The 19,692-nt window shown below is 35.7% G+C and overlaps 1 protein-coding gene across 1 annotated transcript in view; it reads right to left on the reverse strand.

Annotated features, from left to right (window-relative positions):
- The window catches only part of COL19A1 (collagen type XIX alpha 1 chain), a 173,201-nt gene that overhangs the window by 88,362 nt on the left and 65,147 nt on the right, over positions 1–19,692 (reverse strand). Inside the window, exon 14 of the mRNA XM_053973303.1 lies at positions 18,128–18,172. Coding sequence (XP_053829278.1) covers positions 18,128–18,172 — 45 coding nt within the window. The remainder of the gene's footprint in view (positions 1–18,127; positions 18,173–19,692) is intronic.

Genomic DNA, 19,692 nt, shown 5'->3' on the forward strand with positions numbered 1-19,692 from the left:
AATCATAATCTTAATATTGCTTTTTTTTTTCATTCTGAGATTCGGTTTTGTTATCAGATGCTTAAAGTAAGTGTTTATTTACAAAGTCCTCGGTATTATCATTTGTCTTTGACCCATACTAGTATATGGTTCACTATTTGCATTTGAAAAATGGAAAAAACTTTTGTTCTGAAAATTTTCTTACAAGTATGAATATGAACAACATTATTAATCAAAAGAAAAAAAAATGGTGGGAAGTTTCCTTCAGGATTGACTGTAGCTGGTTCCTGAGTTTGCTCATGAAACACTGACTACAAAACACAATAACCTTTGTAGAATACATGAAAGAATTCAGCTCCATATTAACTCTAACAACCATGCTATTCTAGTTAAGACATATTTTATCAAAGCGAATAAAATACACCTGCAAAAGAAGCATAATTTAAGAGAAAATACCTTCCAGAAGCAACAAGCTTGAAGAGCTCTGTAATTGAATCTCTGTCCTCAAATGAAGTTTGTCAGATCAAAAAAAGTAACCATAAAGTAACATAATTCTGATAGAAGTGCAAGGACTGACTTAATTAGAGTCTAAGCTCTTCATATAAACCAAAGAAAACAAAGAACTCTTCACCGAATTTCCATTATCGCCAGGGGAACATACATTTGTTTGAGCAGAGCCTATTCATTATATCAGCATCATCTTCATAATTCTGTTAGGTAAATGGCATTGAGCTGAGATCATTCAGCTAACTGCATTTGTGACACAGTCCTGATTCAGAGCTATTTCTCCCGTGGCAATGACAGAGGGCATTTCATCTAATAATCAGTTTTGCAAAATGAGTGTATGATCTTTTTGAACAACTGAAGCCTACTAACAAATTAGCAGCAGCAAACTGTGAATTTAATAATCCCACTCCCAAGATGGCTTTGCTGCTTCACTTTTTCCATTTTAATACATCTTGTTGATAAGAAACTTAATGCTACATGTTAGCTTGAATCATACAGTTAAGGTTTTCCCTCAAGTATTCCCTTTCTTACTGGTCAAAAAAAAAAACTCCACCAGGTAAATCTGGTGGAGATTTACTGCAAAGTTCAAATGACACCAAACAGTTATAGGAATTTAACACTTATTATGTTAGTATGTTTAAGCTATAGAGTCCTCTTTGTTCTATGGATTAAGACACTGGTTGAGAAAGTAATTTTCTTTCACTGTCAGTTTAAAAAAATAACCCAGTTGAAATCCCAGGCGTACTGTTCTTTTTAAATAGCTCACTTAAACTTTTAGAACTGCAAAAATGACATTTTCCTTTTCATCACTGTGACATACTGAACATTTAATACTGCTTTCAGGATACTTCAACTAGAATCAGTTACACTGCTGCAATCTTGCAACAGTTATAAAGGTACATTCATATATTTGACATAATATTTCCTTATCTGAATATATTTCTAGAAGATTTACAAATCATTCCAATTTATGGAGCAGGTTTTCTTTTTTTCCTATGGCTTGTGTATCTGATTTCACACTTCAAGAAAAATGATGCAAATATGTACAGATTTGCTTCAGAAGTAGTAGTATCCTGTAAATGTCTTGATGTATAGGTGGAGACCTAAGGTAAAAGTATCTTGTCATAATTTTTTATGCAACATCTACATTGCCATAAAAAGCTAAACAGAGAGCCTAACTCTAAAAGATGCCTGTCCCTTCAGCCTCACTTATCATTTGCCTGGCTGTGAGATGAGCAGTACATGTTGGTGAATGTGCCTTTTCCTCTCCAGCAGGCAGACGATAACTTCAAAATGCCACCAGGCATTTTCTAGACACATACAAGTGTGGCTGGTGAGTGCAGGGAAGAAAGAAACCCCCCATTCCTTATGATTTACACAATATTTGGATTTAAGATGTTTCTCAGTTTCTTTGACAAAATTATAAAAAACACCCCCTGTTAATGAGCCTTGGACCTCTGCAGAGCCCCTGGTTTTCTGCCAGGTATGCAACTTTACATGAACATACCAATTTTTTAATGGAGTACACAATTTGTACTTGCCAAGCCTATCGTATGGAATGTCCATACGATGTTCTCTGTGAAGCCAGAATTCAAACCAAACAGGGGTCCAATTTTTACAATTTATTCTCACAAGAACTGAGCCAAGTCATATTAATTTCTGTCTTTATGAAGCACTATACTGCATAATTAACAGCTTCAAGTCTAGCCAATTTGCAGAGTCGCTGAAGCTACTCTGCAGTGTAGAGGAGGCTGTTAATGTTAAAGCCAACATTGTGGCTTTGTGGCAATACACCGTATAGATTAATGAAAAGAGAGAAAAATGCATTAATGTCACTTAATAAGAAGTGCTCCTGCCTGCTTATACTACATTCAGATGAGACAATTAAAGACTATTTATTGCAAAAACAGGATGACAGAACTCTGAAAGCATCAAGCCTTTTTTATTAGTTAGCTAAAACTAACCCGATGTAACACTGAATTATTTGTATTTCTTCGGGTGAATTCTGCATTCCATTACCCTGATGGAACAAGCTGATGGGATTGCTCCAGAACAACTGCTGGGAGGGGTTCAGTCTGCTGTGTGTAATAGTGGATGCACTGAATTCAGTGATAGCATTCTTTATTTAGGAACAGGGGCACATCCACAGCCTCTGCAGAATAAGGGTACAAGCCTCCAGCTCACTTGTCCACTTTCAGATTGCCTCATTTACCTTGCACACTATTTCCCCCATGTTAGAATGGCAAAGTAATATATTTTGAAATATAATACATCAAGACCTGAAAATTGAACTAAAAAGATAAAGATTTTTCTGCAACATTGCCCTGTTAATAATACAAGTAAGGAATTCCTAGTATCAGTTTTTGGAAGAATTTTAAAGAGCCATTGTTAATTAACACTTGCTGAATTACTCTCCAAAGTACACAAGCTATATAGTATCACTAAGTCAGTGTGGACACTTATAGTTTTAAGCCTGTGAAACTCCATGATTTTACCTACATATCTTTAAGACAGTTATGACTTGTCATTTTTAATACCTTTTTTTCCTGTTATGTTACAGCTCTGGCTCAGCAGAATGTTCTACATTAATTTTATTTTCTTGTGACCACTTCTCCATAGCTTCTTTTAAAGTGATCTCAGCTCATAATAATGCTTGTTGATTTTTCTTGAGTAAGTTATGAATGAAAAAAACCCTACATCTTCAGTTATAAAAACCCAACCTTTGTTTCTTTCTGTTTTTCTGACAGATGTCTGAAGAGATGGGTTTATGAAGAGCTACACCCAAATAATCTTACTGTCTGACCTTCCACAGAATATGGGATAAATCTTCCACAGAATATGGGATAGTATGCTTTAGGAAAGTGGCAATACACAGGGTAAAGCACCTCAGGACTGCTGAGAGACTGTACCATTTAAAAGGAGTGGAAAGCAAGGCAAACTAATGATTTTGACTCAGTTCAGACTGGGAGGTACTATGCAAGGAAATATAAGATTAATATAAGATGAAGCTCATTTCCAAACAGGCTGTAACCCTGTAGCACATGGCATTATTTCCTAAGCAGGATCAGAAGGGGACAGCATAATACATTGCAGAAATAAACTTCTATCACAGAAAACAAAAATCAACAGAGATGATCAGGAAGGATTCACCTTGAAGCCTGTGTCTTCCCAAGCCCATATATTTAGGATAATCAGACAAAGTAATAAATCAGGTGATCCCAAAGCTTTATAGAGATCACACAGCTCAGTAGACACACTTATCAAGAAACAATGACCAAAAATCTGCTGATTCCAAACTGTGCCTTTGCTGTCTTGTGAAAGAGTCGTAAGAAGTGTTTTGCCTGAACATACTGGATACCATGTCAAGAGAAAGATCTTTCCATCCTGCTTTTTTTACATAGACTGAGCAATACTGAAAATATTCACAATGGCTAATTACTGCTTGGTGTCATGCGTCACATTCCTAAGTAAGCTCTAAACATTTCTATCCAGAGAGGCCATATAAAGGCAAATTACCACCTCAACTAAAGGCAAAACCTTAGGCACAGAACAATCTGAATCCAGACCAGCCCAAGGCTCCAAAGCTGTACCAATGAACTGCCTCATTCTGTCAGCAGGAATAAGATAGCCATCCATTTTTATTCTTTGTAGAAAAACCTTAAAATGCAAAATTATTTGGATCAATTCTAACAGCAACCAAAGAAAAAACCAACCCAAAAAACTGCAACTCAAACCCCAAGTCCAGTAGAAGTTTCAGTGTAGTGCTCTCCAGTGGAGATAGCCAATGAACAACAAAGCCTGTAGCACCGCTGCAGAAAAGTATCTGGATATTGTTGTGGATCACATAGTACATGGAAATCTGTAACATAAAGACATTTTTAAAAGGCTAAACTCCATTCTCCATTTGTCAAATGCAAGCTGAAAAAAAACCCAACTATTCTGGATTACTTGCCACTGATGAGAAAAGTGAAAAATAACAGCTAGTTCAGGGCATCATATTTTTCTGCTCTTCTTCAAACTAGAATGACAGAAAGTGTGAAAAATAGTTAGGAGGAAAAAATTAACATAGGACATGCTGATGGATCTCAAATATGGGAAAAAATTGTATAAGTGGGACATCAAGGTTTCCAAACTGATAATACAAATAACAGATTTCATTTGTAGCCAAATGGGGCATAGAATTTTTGTTAAAAAGGCAGAGAAGTACTGTAATGATCTAAGATTAGAATGAATTTGCCTTAACTGTAGATTTTGCTTGAGAATGCTCTAAGCAGACTTGACGATACTCCATTGTATGTGTGTCTTCCTGTGGGTGAGGCAGATATAACCCTGAACACTATTTCAGGATAACATTTCCTCCCCACTCCTCCCCGCTGCTCCAGGGTTCTGCTATGGTCACTCTCTCTTAAAATATGTGTCAAAGTCACATGTCAAAATAGTTTTAGCTTTTTTTAGGATTATGTCCTTGCTGAGTAAAGATTACAGTGTTTGCAGATACCTGTCTTAAGGAGTCAAAACTCTCTCATTTAACGTCTCCTTTTATCCTTTTACAGGTGTTGAAAGACAGAGAAACATTAATACAAATGCCAACAATATACAGAATAGCAATATGACTGAGATGTTTGCTCTGTCCATGTGCCATTATTGCCAAGCACAACGATTGAATGAGTTCAGAGATGCAGAACAGCAAAATAAAAATGAAACCAAATAACACAGGCAAACCAGGAGTATACTGATAAACATATTCTGAAGAGCTAGCAATCTCTTTGGATTGAAGGACTGTATCCATATTCATTCAAGTAGCTTAGGCATACATTTCTTTCTCATACATTCTTTGTGAAAGTTCAACTCTCCCATAGCAGCATCCACAAACACTGATTTCTAAAACTGTCTATTAATTCCATGGCACCCTGACAGGCAATAAAGTATCCTCAGTCACAGTCTTATTAAAAACTCTTATAATATAGGCTACATATATAATATAGGCTATGATACATATGATAATATAGGCTATGATTGAGAACCACGCCTTAAATAATGCCCAATTCTATTATTTCACATATAGAAAATGCTACAGCAAGGCTGCCAGTGATGCCTTATTGAAAACACAGGTGAAGATTCCTGTGATCTCTTAATGTGTTCCTTACTGAATCTCTTCTTGGTTATTATCTTCAGTGTAACCCTTTCCTGTGGAAATCTAAGAGATTGCCTAACATTCCCTAATGCTGACCAGAGCCATTAAAGATCACTAATGAATGAATATTAAAAGGGATTCTGATGTACTGTGATAAATAGAAAAGATGAGATACACAGAACACCTTTTCATCTAAGAGATTTGTTAACGTAAAAGAAACGTAAAGACACAAATTCATCCTTCTGGGTATTAGATATTAGCCAGCATAAGAAGAAAAATACTGAAATTTTTGCTAATTCTTCCTTGCTACAATATATGCAAATCTAATTACAATCTCACATTTAGTTTGTTTTTCAATAATAAACGTCCCAACATAAATAATTAATGTCCTAATCATGCTTAAGATGCTCACACTGCTTTTCTTTCTGCCACATGAAATTTAGACTGTATTTTGCAAACTTTGCTTCGTATGCTATCCTGCCATGGCTCATACTGTCATGACCATTTCAATTTCTTTTTTCTTTTTCTTTAAACCTTTCAATGTCAAGGAGAAAAATACTAACAAAATCAACAATCAAAACTCCATTCTTTATGGTAATTATTTGATCATCTATTCCCAGACCTAACTTGATAGAAAAATTCTTAACCCAATATTAAAGCTTTATTCATAGAAATAAGAAAAATAGTACAACCTAAAAGCATGAGCTATCTGAAAGCAGACTTTCAGTCTGCTAGATAATATGTAGTCTTAACATTCACTTGAATATATTAATATGTTCTTCAGAAAGTATCATCAGTCTAGGAAAATGTATTTATAAGGAAGAGTCACAAAGCTTTTTCATGGTGATCTCCATTTTCAAATCCTACTTGGTACTTCAGTGCAAAAACTTTAGTGGGTACAAACAGTAGTCTAACTCCCCAGAAAGACCCTGAATATGTTTTAAAAACTAAAAAAAAAAAACTAAAAAAAAAAAAAAAATTCATTCTGAATATTAATGGATATTCTGTTCTTTACTCACTCCATCTGGCTGAGTTCTACAATAAATTCTACACACAGAATACCATTTCAATTTAAAAATTGGTGTACTGCATATAATTTATTGTGCTACACCTTTCCTCATAATCCAAAAGCAAAAGGCTTTCCAAACTATAAAGACTCCTGAATTCAGTCAGACAACTCATACATGCATCTTTCCATGCAGAGGCCATAAAGGGAACACTCATGGTCCAGTTTTCCTCTCCCTCTGCAGTGTCTCTGGCTAATCTCATCTGCAAATATAAAATCAACAATCATTTCTGTGAGTCATCAGTTACATCCAGACTTGACTCCTCGCCAAGATCATGTCTTAACTTTCCAGTACCTCATATCTAATCTATGTTTAAATTGTTTTAAATAGTTCTTTCAACATTTTTTACTTGAGGAAGCTTCCTCTTTTTGTCACTGTAAAAAACACTGATTCTGTTGGTCAGCAAGAACTGGAATTATCTTTAAGTGAGTCTCTCAGATACAATCCACATCCAGACCACAGGCAAAATGTTTTTCATCCCTCTACACAGCTTCCACTTTGATCCAGGCTATTTTCACAAATACTCCCTCAACCTGCTCTCACCTACCCATTAGGATTGTCAACTCCAGTCATCATTTATCTTCTCATTTGATGGTTCTCATGCATACACACTTAAATATCAGGACATCTGAGTGTAAAACTCAGTGCACAGTTTGGCATTGTAGGGTTTACACAAGGTCATACAATTTATTTTCATACAATAACCACACCAACTCAATTTTCCTCTAGTGTTATGAGCACAAAATCTGCACAATAGATGTAGCATCATTTCTTGTATTATCAATTTTTTAATTAGCCAGTCAGGTCTGGTTGTTCTGCAGGTATCCATCTTCTGTCTTAATTCTCACATTTTAGTTATAATAACCCTTGGATTAAATAAATGGTCCACTCTGTCTTTGTACATTGCCTAACACAAGGGAATCATAATACATGTCTCAGCTTGCACAAATCCCTGAGCTATTAACAGAGTTTTTTTCTTACATCGTTCAAGAACAAAACTAATAGCTGAATTTGGCTCTGCTTTCCCTCACTGATCTTCCCAGTAATTCTAACCTTAAGTATCTCATGTATCTATCAATAGATTAAAACCTCAAAAGAAAAAACTGTCTCATTTAATGAGCAGATTATTTTTCCATTTTTAAGTAAATACTAGAAATGGATTTGACTTGCAGCTACAATTGTTTAAAATTCTATCTGCCTTTTAGTGGGGAGGTTTCTGTTTATACCGGGTTGGTGTTAGTGTTGAATGAAGATTTTTCCGTAGGAGGAATAAACTAGTTTCTTTTCAGGGCTTGTCTCCTAAGGCAACCGAAAGCCAATCTGCTCTTGACATCAGTTGACAAATAGTATTGCTTTCACAGAACGTAGTATTTTTTATACACACATGCTTTCATGGTTTTGGCAGGCCATTGCTATTGTTATTTATACCCCAAAAGATGTTCTGCAGATGGTTAAAGCCACATCGAGTGTTTGCACAAGCTGATGGACTGCTATGTCTTTTCTGCCAAAGGCTGCACCTCTAGCTTTATTTCTGTCACATGACAACCAGAATAATAGCCTTTTCTGTAGCTGTGGCTATTAACCATCTTCATCAGGACTACACAGACAGCAGTATCAGTTATCTCTATTTTCTTAGACTACAATAAGTTTATTAAGGCCATAGAAATCCATACTTTATACCAGGAAACTGGTGTTTCAATAAAGCTCTCACAAACCCTGGTACAGTTTAAAGATGTGGTATGTTCAGTCTCCTAATGGGTATTTATCTGAGGTGGAGACTTGATCTGTTCAAAATACACCCATCTTGCTCAGTCAGACTTCACTAAGGTCAGTTCAAAATGTAATTAAAAAAGTAGGAAATTTCTGCCTTTTGCACAAAACTCAGTAAATAGAGATTTAATTCAGGAAGTTTTCTCCCCTTTTGAGAGGATCAAAATAAGCAGCTCCCACCTTCCTGGCAACTGTCCATACAATCAGCCCATATAGGTTCTATGGATACCATCCATAGAAACAATTACATTTCTCTTCTAGTTGAACCACTGTGCAGTGAAGGGTGAAAAAACAATGAGTCTAGAATAAATAGGCAGGACAATATTCTGCTGCTGAATGGGAGGAATTATCTTTAGAAAGGTCATCCTGGGAAATCTGAACTGTATCCACTGGCCAGCTACCGACAACAGGAGTTTAACTTACTGCTTCAACAGCCTTCAACAGGTACATAAAACTTAAAAGGCTACCAGGATAAAGCCTTTTTCTTTATCTGTGCACAATATATATTGGCTTCAGCATACCAAGAAGATCAGTGATATGTTCCCTGTAGACATCTAAGACAAGTCAGTCTTCACCTACTGTTGCAGAAACTCTCAGCAGGTGTTGCAAATTAGCTGCTCTTCTAATCCAGGTTCTTTGGCCACTTAAACTAAAATTTAACAATACACAAAGGTGATGAATGTGCATACTGTAAAAAGTAGCATCATAAAGCTGCTGACTGGGTTAGGTACATTAGCACATCCTTCTCTACAATTTACCATTCTTGAACTTTTGTGCAGATCCTTTATAACAGTCTTAATACCCATGACTTCCATGCCATGTTATGTCAGGTCTTCTTCAAAGTATTTTTTATGTCCAGATGAGCACAGAGTGTGGCACAAAAGAGATGATTTATGGAGAAAATGGCACAGAGTACTAGATGTTAACACTGTATTTTGTTGGAGTTATTCCAAACCTACACTGAAGTAGCTCGAGTCTGGTTTCATGAGTTCAAGAGCCATTAGAAATTGCACCACCTTAGGCTTGTTCCCAAAGTACATCTTTCAGTGTAGCTTCATCCAAAAAGAATCATACTGTTGTTCTCCAACCCCAAAAATCATCTGTATAGGTCTTCAGCACCTTTTAGTCACTTAAATATGCCTATTCTTCTGAATTACATTGTTTGCTGAAGAATAGCCACGTACCTATATAGTATATAGATATATGTACTCGAATAGTCTGGAGAAACAGAATGTGCTGGGATATAAACCCAGTAAACAGAGGCACATTTTGGTCTAAACAGTTCCCTGACTTGTTTATTTTACTAGGAATCACACAAACAATTGCAATAGCAGTGCACAGGGACACTGGGGATAGGAAGAAGCAACTGGAAAAGAGGAGATTGGGAGGAAGACCATCTTTATCACTGACAGTATTGTTAATAAACATTAACTACTGCTAAGTGGAGGGGGAAAAAAGTGCTTTGGAACTTAAATATACTTTAAGATGTATATTGCTGACTTTTCAGTAGTAACATCCACATTTGTCTTTGTGGGTTGTAGAAAGATTGCCCTCCTCATATGCAGACAATGAGTTCTATTTTTGATATATTAATGAAAACAGTTCTGTCATCTCCTCTTCTACAGTGACCAGTGTCTGTAACCATTTTGTTGTTTCTTCTTTCATCACATTGTTCATGAATTCTAATCCTTTTCCTCATGGAAAACAACTCTCACTCAAAGTTGCAAAAGCTCACATAAAGAGCCCATTGACTTTAAATTTGCTTAAGAAAAAGAGGATAGACTCAGATTACATTAAAGAAAGAAATTGTTTACTGTCAGGGTAATGAGGGACTGGAACAGGCTGCCCAGAGAAGTTGCCCAATCCCTGCAAGCGTCCAAGCCAGTTTGAATGGGGTTTTGAGCAACCTGGTATAGTAGATGACCCTGCCCGTGGCAGGAAGATTGGAACTAAATGAGCTTTAAGGCTCCTTTCAAATCAAACCATTCCATGATTCTGTAATTTCATCTACAAATTTACATCCTTGCATTCATGCCTATTTTATAAATATTAAATAAAAGAATTTTTAAAGAGGTCTCAAAGTATGAGGCTAAACAGGAGCTACAAGGCTCCATAAGCACATATGCAATTTATGCTAAATGCTATTTTCAAATATTGCAGCATCAATATTGTTTATTAGATTATCCTATTTCTTCTTCTCATTAGATACCTGTCAGTACAGCCTTTTTCATAAAGAATAATCCTCTACAACAGTTCTCAGTTGCTAAATGTGTACCATGTGTTACAGGTAAAAATTTTTATATTAATTTAAAATTAATTACCATTTATTAGCTACCAGTTAAAAAGCTTACAGTCTTGCTTCCAAACTAGCAAGTGCTTTCTCTAGGCATTACAGCTGTAATAACATCCAGTCATCCATCTCTGGATATGTCTTCACAGAAATCTCCAAAAGTGGCACAGAAGGCACCATTACTGGAAGCAGTACATCCAAAAGACTCAGCATTCTGCTCACACTGTTAAACCTCGTATCTCAACAGAATGCCCCCTAAGGAAGCTGCAATGATTCTGATACCCCAGACAGCTCATCAGAACAGGCATGGCTGTTTTTGCAGAGCACCATGTGAACTTTCTTGCCCAGAAATCCATATCTGGGCCTACCACGCAAGAAGCTTCCTACATTGTGGGTGCAATTGGAATTTGGAGAGCTTTGTGGACCAAAGTAAATTACAGAACCACAGAATATTCTGATTTGGAAAGGACCCACAGGGACCATCTGAGTTCTGAACTCTGTCAGACTCAAGTCACTTTTGAACAATTGTACTTAGTATGTGCAAATTACCATTTTCAGAGTTTAAGATAAAGATACCTTTCTAATGCCAAAAGCCCTCCACACCTGTCAAATATTACATTTCTAGTCCAAGGCAGAAAGAGGGTGAGAGTCCACACCAGCATTTATGTATTACAAAAATCAGTTTTCCGCTAATCTTGTTCTCAGCAAGACTTGGAGTGTTTACACTCAAAGAAAACCATTGTGAAGTACACAACAATCTAGTCAAAATATCAAATTATAAAGGATAAAACAGATGAGGATGAACCATGACAATCTCAATAGAGTCATTATAAGATGAAATGACATGGCAAAAAGACAAATGAAGTTCAGCGTAGATATACATCAAATGATGAAGATTGTAAAATCCTTATATCCCCTATGTAGCCATAACACCTGTGAATACAAACACAACTTCCTAAATGGAGTGACTGTTAATGACCATTTCAAAAGGATCAAGAATGATCTTGAGACCACACTCAAAGCTAAAGAGAAGATAGAAAAGTCCCTGTGGGGAGACAAGAAGGCACAGAGAATAAACCAAAGAATTTCACTGCGATATTACATAGACTGAAGCTCTTGTCTTTTTCATCTTTAAATACTGGAACAGAACTCAGTAATATCCAGAAGCAACTAGTAAGGATAATCCAATACAGAACATATTTCATAGCGGGAGACACTAATTGATATTCTTCAATTTGAAAGAGACAGCTCAGGAATATGTAATAGAAGCTTATTGATTCTCGATTGATACTGAAAAGGAGAACAGGAACCTTTTGAAAGAAGTAGGAGACACCAAATCAAATTAAGAGGAAGCAGGTTTCAAATAAACAAACGGAAGTGTTTCTTCAAACATGAAGATAAACAGTGCAATTCCTCACCACAGGATATTGCAGATGCTCAAAGTTTACATGAATACAGGAGAAAACTGTACTTTCTAGTGGGAGAAAAATCAGTTGAAAACTACTAAATTCACTGAAAACACATCTACTGAGATGCAGTCTCAAATAATTGAAGGCTGGAAGAGTACTATACTCGCTTACTTTGTCCTTACAGTTGTCCCCAGGGCACCACTTCAGGTTATCATTAGAACAGGATGCTGAGCCTGATGAACTTTAATCTGACCAAATGGGCATGTGTAAGTAAATTAAAGAGTGATAGATCTTGGGAGCTGGAACTTGGTCATCTATATCATTTAATGATAGACCCCACCTGTGAAGGTTTTTTTGCAGACATTTCAATGAATCCAATTAACATTTCCTCATATGATTCCCAGGCACAGTTAAAAAGCTAGGGACTATTTCCAACAGACACTTTTGATTAAGCCTGTTTCAAAGGGCAAGGACATTAAACAACAGGAAGATGGACAGGTCAAGTCAAGTATCACAGAACTACCTGATAAGCCCTGTTAATCTTTAGCTTACTAGGATGCCAACATGCCTGCATTTATTTCAGGGAGAGAAATAAAAGAAGGTGAGAAGAAGTGAGTAAATTGTTACAAGATGAGAAAGAGAAAACTTGTATATTTCTCTATATAGCATTAGGAGACAAGTATGAAAAAATCTCTGTTTACATTTATATCCAGCTGGTAAAGCATTCAGTCTTACCTGCATGAAACAGGATTTCAAGGATTTCAAATATTCTTCTCCCTGCCCCAATAAAGTATCTGCACTGACAGTTAACACAGGTAAGAGACAAATTTTAAGTACAGTGGCACAAACTCCACTCACATCCAAACTAGGGAACAGGACCCTAAGTCTATAATGCAAATTGCACATTCTTCCTTTGCTCCAAAGACATTAAGACCAGGTAGTGTCCATAGTTACACCAAGATTTGCAGTTTATAGAATTTACTCTTCTAACCTTTTGCTCAGACTGAAGCATTTCTAGTAGAATCTATAGTTCATAAATAGAAACACTCTACTAATACACAGTGTTGCTAACTGCTTCTCTTAATTGTAGCTTTTTAGTATTTTTAATTATAAACCTTTGTCTTCCATCTATGAAAAATAACTTCTATTTTTCAAGTAAATTGGAAGCTTCCCCAGTACTTGAGTTGTCTGGTTTTTACCACTGAAATTTATGATACAGACATAAAAATACTAGAAACACTAAATAATGACTACCTTCAAACCATCATGTTAGATCTAGGAAAGGTGATTCTTTCTTCATTTCCTTATGCATATTTAAGAAAAGCATATTGAATACTGAAACAAAAGACTACACCTGGGGACACCCTGGAAGTTTATAGCCCTCTGTGTTCTAGATGGATAGAAGGTAGACAGAGCAGTATTTTATTAGGTGTGATAGGATGAAGTAGAAAACGTTGAACCTCCAGGAAGTAATCTTGACACTAAGATCTATTAGGAATTGTCTTCTAAAGGAAATAGATGAAGCCCTATTTCCTGGGATAATTCAAATTGTACTTCAGAAAATAGTAAATATATACAAAGAACATCCTGCGTTTAGAAGAAAATTGGGCAGATGAAATTTTTTTCTACATTTAGGCTGGACAAGCCCCAGACTCCTCCTTAAGACATGCAATATGTAATGTAAAAAGGATGAAACTCTGGAAATAATAAATAACTATCAATATAGTTTTATTCTCAAAGTTTCCCTTATTCAAATACATGTAACTTTTTAATTAATATCATTTTACTGAGAAATATTAATCACAGAATTATAGTAAAATACTAACTTTACCAGAGATCAAGTGTTTACAAATGCATATCACAACGCACAAACTGTAACATAGCTCATGTCCAATGATATCCAGTTTTAAAATCCTCCTCTTTAGGTGTGAGAAGAAAGAGACTATGCTTTATGAAGGAAAAAGTCTTCTGAGTTTTCTGAGATATCAGCTAGTCCTGTGATTTCGTTACATAACAGCACACCTTGCCTCTCTGACTTAAAAGACAAAGAGGGATTTTAAAAAGTATCAACTGGAGTGACCAAAGGAAGCAATAACCAGGAGGAAAGAGAATTATTTACAGATTTAAAAAAGGAAAATGGTATTTTAGAAGTTATTTGTCTAATTTGGATATTTAGGGTGGACATTAGACAAGTTCTTCACAGAAGGAATGCCTGGGCATTGGAATGGGCTGTCTAGAGAGGTGGTGGAGTCACTGTCCTGGGAAGTGTTTAAAAAAAGACTGGATGTGGTACTTGCTGCCATGGTCTAGTTAACAAGGTAGTGTTAAGTCACAGGTTGGACTCGATGGCCTCAAAGGACTTTTCCCACCCAGCTAACAGGTACTCGATCTGTTGCAACCTCCAAGTGATGCACATACTTCTAGTATCAAAATAAGTAATAATAAATAAGATTTCAACCTCTGCAAGTTTCAAGATAGGTCTAAGATCTTGAAACCTGTAGAGGTTGAAATCCAGACCCAAACCTGTTAATCAGGCCAGATTGCTCAGGGCTTGCTGAGAAAGAAAAGTTGCTGCTGGAAAACCACTTTGGGCAACTTGTTCCAGAGCTTTACAGTCCTATCACAGGAAACTATTAACTGGACATTAAAAACAAACAAGTCTCTATGTTCAAAAAGAAATGGTCTTGCCATTCTCTGTGCTTATCAAATTAGAAATAAATGTAAGGGATACCTTGCATAATTTTGATGCTATTAACCGAAAATGACAGTCATTTAAGATAATCTCCTCTCATGTGTTTTCATGAAGCAAGTCTTTAGTTTATTCCCTTTTGTGTTACCAGGATAAAAAGTGCATACCACTGGAAGAGGAAATTACTTCTGTAATAAACAGTGTTAAAATTAAAAACCTTTTCCTAATGGCTACACAGCATCTTCCTTGCTGCATTTCCAGCCCACTGCCCTGCATGCACTACAGACACACAAACAGACCATTTCTTTCCTCCTTTGCAGCAAGGTTATGTATTTGAAGGCTGTTTGCATATTTTCAGCTGACTCTACACTAAGAGTAAATAATGCAGTCCTCCCTCAAAGGTTCTGTATTCCTGAGCACCAGTCATTCCCAGTGCTTGCCCTTCAAAATCTGTAAAATTGAAGCCATATCAACACCAAATAGCACTTTTTAATAGGACTTTTTAATTAGTGTTGCAGACAATACTTCACTTTGGAACATCTTAGTCTTTCAGTTGCAATTTCATTTTTATTTTCAGGCTACATCTCTGATTCACCAAGAACATTCTGTATTTTAAAGCTTTCTTCTAGTTATTATCAGCACCTTCTGACTTCCTATCATCATGAAATGCAATAGTCATATTTTCTATCCCATACTGTAAAATTAAAATTCGAAGCAGTATTACAATGAGAACAGATCCCCATGATTATAGTTTGCCTACTTGGCAGCAAACCAATTAAAACTGCTCTCAGCATATACTTTTTCAGTCACGCTATAAAAGGGTAAACCAATGTTTTTGTTGCAGTTATAAGACTATCACATAAGAGTGTCATTATCTATGTAACACAAAGAAAACAGAATATAAAGGAGAATTAAAATAAATTCACAGTGAGAGTATATTTCTTTTGGAGGGAAAACTTGCAATATAACACCTGCACAGTCTGTACTTCCCATACCACTACTGGATTTTGTAAGAGAGAACCAAGTCAGCCATGACCAAAAGCAGAACAAGACTTTTGGATTCCCAAAGAAGAACCAAGTGTGGCAGAGAAACCCTTAAACAGCATAAAGGAATCTTCCTCAATAATTTACATTATAGATGCTTCCCATAACTGTAATGTACAAATGATCACGCACTGTCACCTCAGCTGTCTCTGTCCCTCTGGTGTCCCCAAGGCTTGCTCTGCCAAAGCAGATCCTAATACAAAAAAACAACTATTTTCATTTGATGAAACAAGGTATAAGGCTGAGTTGGTTTCAAGTATTCAATCCTAAGAAATGATAGGGTCACTAAACCAAAAGTAGAGGATGGTTCATTTCCATGTACTTCTGCGGGGAGTCTGGAATGGCAAATACCCTGTGCTGAGGTAGCTGTGCCCCATCCTAGGTGATATGCAAAATAGTGTGTGCAAAAATTTTGTTCCTCAATGTGCAATATTAGGCAGAATTTTTGGTATTAGGAAAAACTTCCATTTTGGGCTTTGTAATTGTGTTTGTTACACACAAAGTAGTATAACTGTCTCACTTTGTGCTGCTATGTTAAAATGCAAATGTGTTGATATTTTTTTTTTATACTGGAGTTTAGTAGCTGAAACTCTACATTGTTATTCTTAAACAATTATTTGAATTAAAGCTGAACTGAATAACTGCTAAAGACCATACCCTTCAAACACATGCTTCCCACACAAATATCATGTGTAGCTTCTGATGAGAATAGCCCAAACTATTTTTGAGTGATCACTGGTAAACAAAGAACCTTCCACTCTTTTATTTCCTTTAATTTGAAGGGCAGTTGAATGCAGCATTAACAAGAAATAATAGCAAACATAATAATAAACACTGGAAGGATTTTTAAATGGGACCTCTTAATTATCATCTGAATTTATGAGACAGAAAGAAAAAAAAAATGGTCTAAGCATGTTGGTTTAGCTTCCACATAAGAAAAATGTGACTACCAGTGATTGGGTCATTTTATCTCTGCTTTAAAATAAGGGAAATCAAGCAAAGAGAGTGGCAGCAACAGCTGGAAGCATGTGCCTGTGCTCAAACACAATTTATACATAAAACTCGAGGAGAGCACAGCACAGCTGCAGAGCAATTATGGGGACAAAAAAACAAGAAAAAAAAATCCACAAACCCTTCAGAAATGATGAATAATGATACTACCAAGGAAATAAGATCTGTCATTGGAGTTAGAAACACTCAAGCTTAACAAGTGGTTTTTTTCAGAGGTTGAATCCTCACATTATAAATGTTAGTTGCTATGGATGCTGGTTTTTACTTCTGATCCTTCTTTCTTCTTGGCTACTGGGATACTTTTTTCTAAGAAAACCTCCACATTTTAAATCTGCTTTGATTCTGTTAATCCATAGCATGCTTTCTTTAAAATATGAACACTGGAAAGCTGTCTGACACGTCTGAAGAGGTATGGTGGGTGAGTGAATACATCCATGTCCAAAACAGCCTAACTCACAAATATATTACACTTTTTTAAATTCAGAAGCTGCCACCTACTCTCTATTTTCATCAGTCTGAATATTGCCAGAAGAGCAGCTTCTGTCATTCTTCATCTTTATGATATATAAATTCAGCAGAAATGCTTTTCTGCACCCTTTTTAGACAGTGGGCTGAAGCACAGAGAAACTACCTATTTCAAGAAAAGATTCTTATTTCAGGTTGCCTAATCCAGACCAGACAAAATTAGTGAGAAAGCAGAAAACAGGCATGAACGTGTTCAAGAACTGAAGCTACAACCATAAAGTATCACCTCTGTTACTTTAATTCCTATTAGACAAGCTAGTGTCTGGCTCTTTCTTCCACTTGTCCCTGAACACACGGGTTTTTTGCCTTTGATTGATGACCTAGGAAGACTTACCTGTCAGAAGTAACACAAAAAGATTGGGTGGCATCATCTGATGCCACCCAATGCTGGCATTCTATCAGCCAATACAGCCTTTCACAAGGCCAGTTTAGCTCCCATTTTATTGAACTATTTCCTGCCACTGCAGAGGCTCTGTTGGTTCCTCCAAAAACTTTTTCTTAGAGAAAAAAAAAAATCTAAATGAAGCCCTGATGGCACTCAACAAATGCATAAAGAACTTCTCATTCTTAAGCATTTACATGTCAAAAATTTAAGAATTTTATTAATTAAAGGGTTAAGGTAGACAGTCAGAACAAAGTTCTGCTTGGTTGGCCATATATCATATTGTTAAACCAATAAATTACATGGACAGAATAATTTACCTTTTCACCTTCTTCACCTTTATTACCTGGAAAGCCACGTTCACCCTGGAACACAAAAGGATAAAATACAAATCTCAAACAAACATTGTTCAAGTAATTATATTCTTAAAATAATTTTACTGCACTGAACTTTTATTATGAGACAAAAATGAAGTAATTTGGATACTGATTGTCTCTTATTCAAAAAGGTGTGAAATGTCTACAAAAAATGATATGGCTTTCCATAGTTTTGTCAGTTAATAAGAGTCATTTATTTTTCCATTCATCCTAAGGGATTTTCTCAGATTTAAAAATTCTCAACTATTTATTGACTCTAGATCTGCTTATTAAAGTACTTCTATTCTTCTGCAGAACCAATTTTAATACATTTATTCCTATTAATACCTTCATTTTAATTTTTAAATATAACTAGTCAACTGTGAAGGTCTCCTACCCAGATCAACTGAAAAAATATACAGATATGATTTATGAAAAGAAAACTAATTTCTTTTACTTTGAAAAGCATATCAAATTACCCAAGTATTAAACACAAACCAAAACAAAGGAAGAAAAAACACAAAAGGGGGGAGTTTTAAACTATTAACTCAAGCTCAAGTTATTTCAGCAGATTGAATTCTTTATTTGATGGTATTTCAATTAAAAGGCTATTATAATGCTCTTTCCAGCTCTAATTTCTTAACTTTTAGCTCAGAAAAGGATCACTGCATACAATATTACTATGTTAACATCTTCATCAGATGCAATCTGCAGTCTGTCTATATTACACAAAAATAACACCTGCTCTAGGTTTTTATTAAAGCATATTTGCATGTTTTGTGAGACATATAGAAGACAGATGGGCAAAATTATATACAGACAGCACAAAAACTACCTAATTAAAAAATGCAAACTTTTTCTTTCTCCCTCAAATAATTTAGCAAGAGATAGTTTGTATATCTTTCCCAGTCTCCAGAATTAAGTCTCATGGCCTCAGTACAACTCACATGATTTTTATACATCTGTAGAAGAAAAGAGTGGAAAATATCCAAAGGAAAGATTATGGTGTTTTTAAAGTTCCTTTAAAAAAATTAGAGCAATGTCTAAACATTCTTTCATCCTTCAGAGAGTGTAATTTCCTTAAATAGAACTCTAAGGTTTAAGTGAGGTTAACTAGAACAGCTGGCTGTAACTTGCAAAATTTCTAGCAGCATTTTGTCAAATCTTTCAAGTAATGTATCTTGTAGTGATCATGTACTACACATCTGGGAATTTAATCTAAAGCTTTGGAGGTGTGAAGAACTATAAATTATCAAATAGTTCTGGACTTTTCATCACTTCCTACAGTGGCTGCCTTTTACTTTTTTCTTTTGGAGGGGGTGGCTTATACAATCAACAGCTCAATTTTAGAAGCAAGCCCAAGAGCAAGCATACAAAATGGTATCTAATGAAATAAACTTTCACATGTCCTCACCTAAAAATGAGAGGCTAATTCCTGAAATAATTTACAAATGTATATGATTTCAGTTCAGTTAATCTAGTTTCCTTTTTTTGCGAAAAATCGTGTCAGATATTCTTTTGAAGCCCCT

Source organism: Vidua macroura, chromosome 3 (genome assembly GCF_024509145.1).
Source record: "Vidua macroura isolate BioBank_ID:100142 chromosome 3, ASM2450914v1, whole genome shotgun sequence".
NCBI lineage: Eukaryota > Metazoa > Chordata > Aves > Passeriformes > Viduidae > Vidua > Vidua macroura.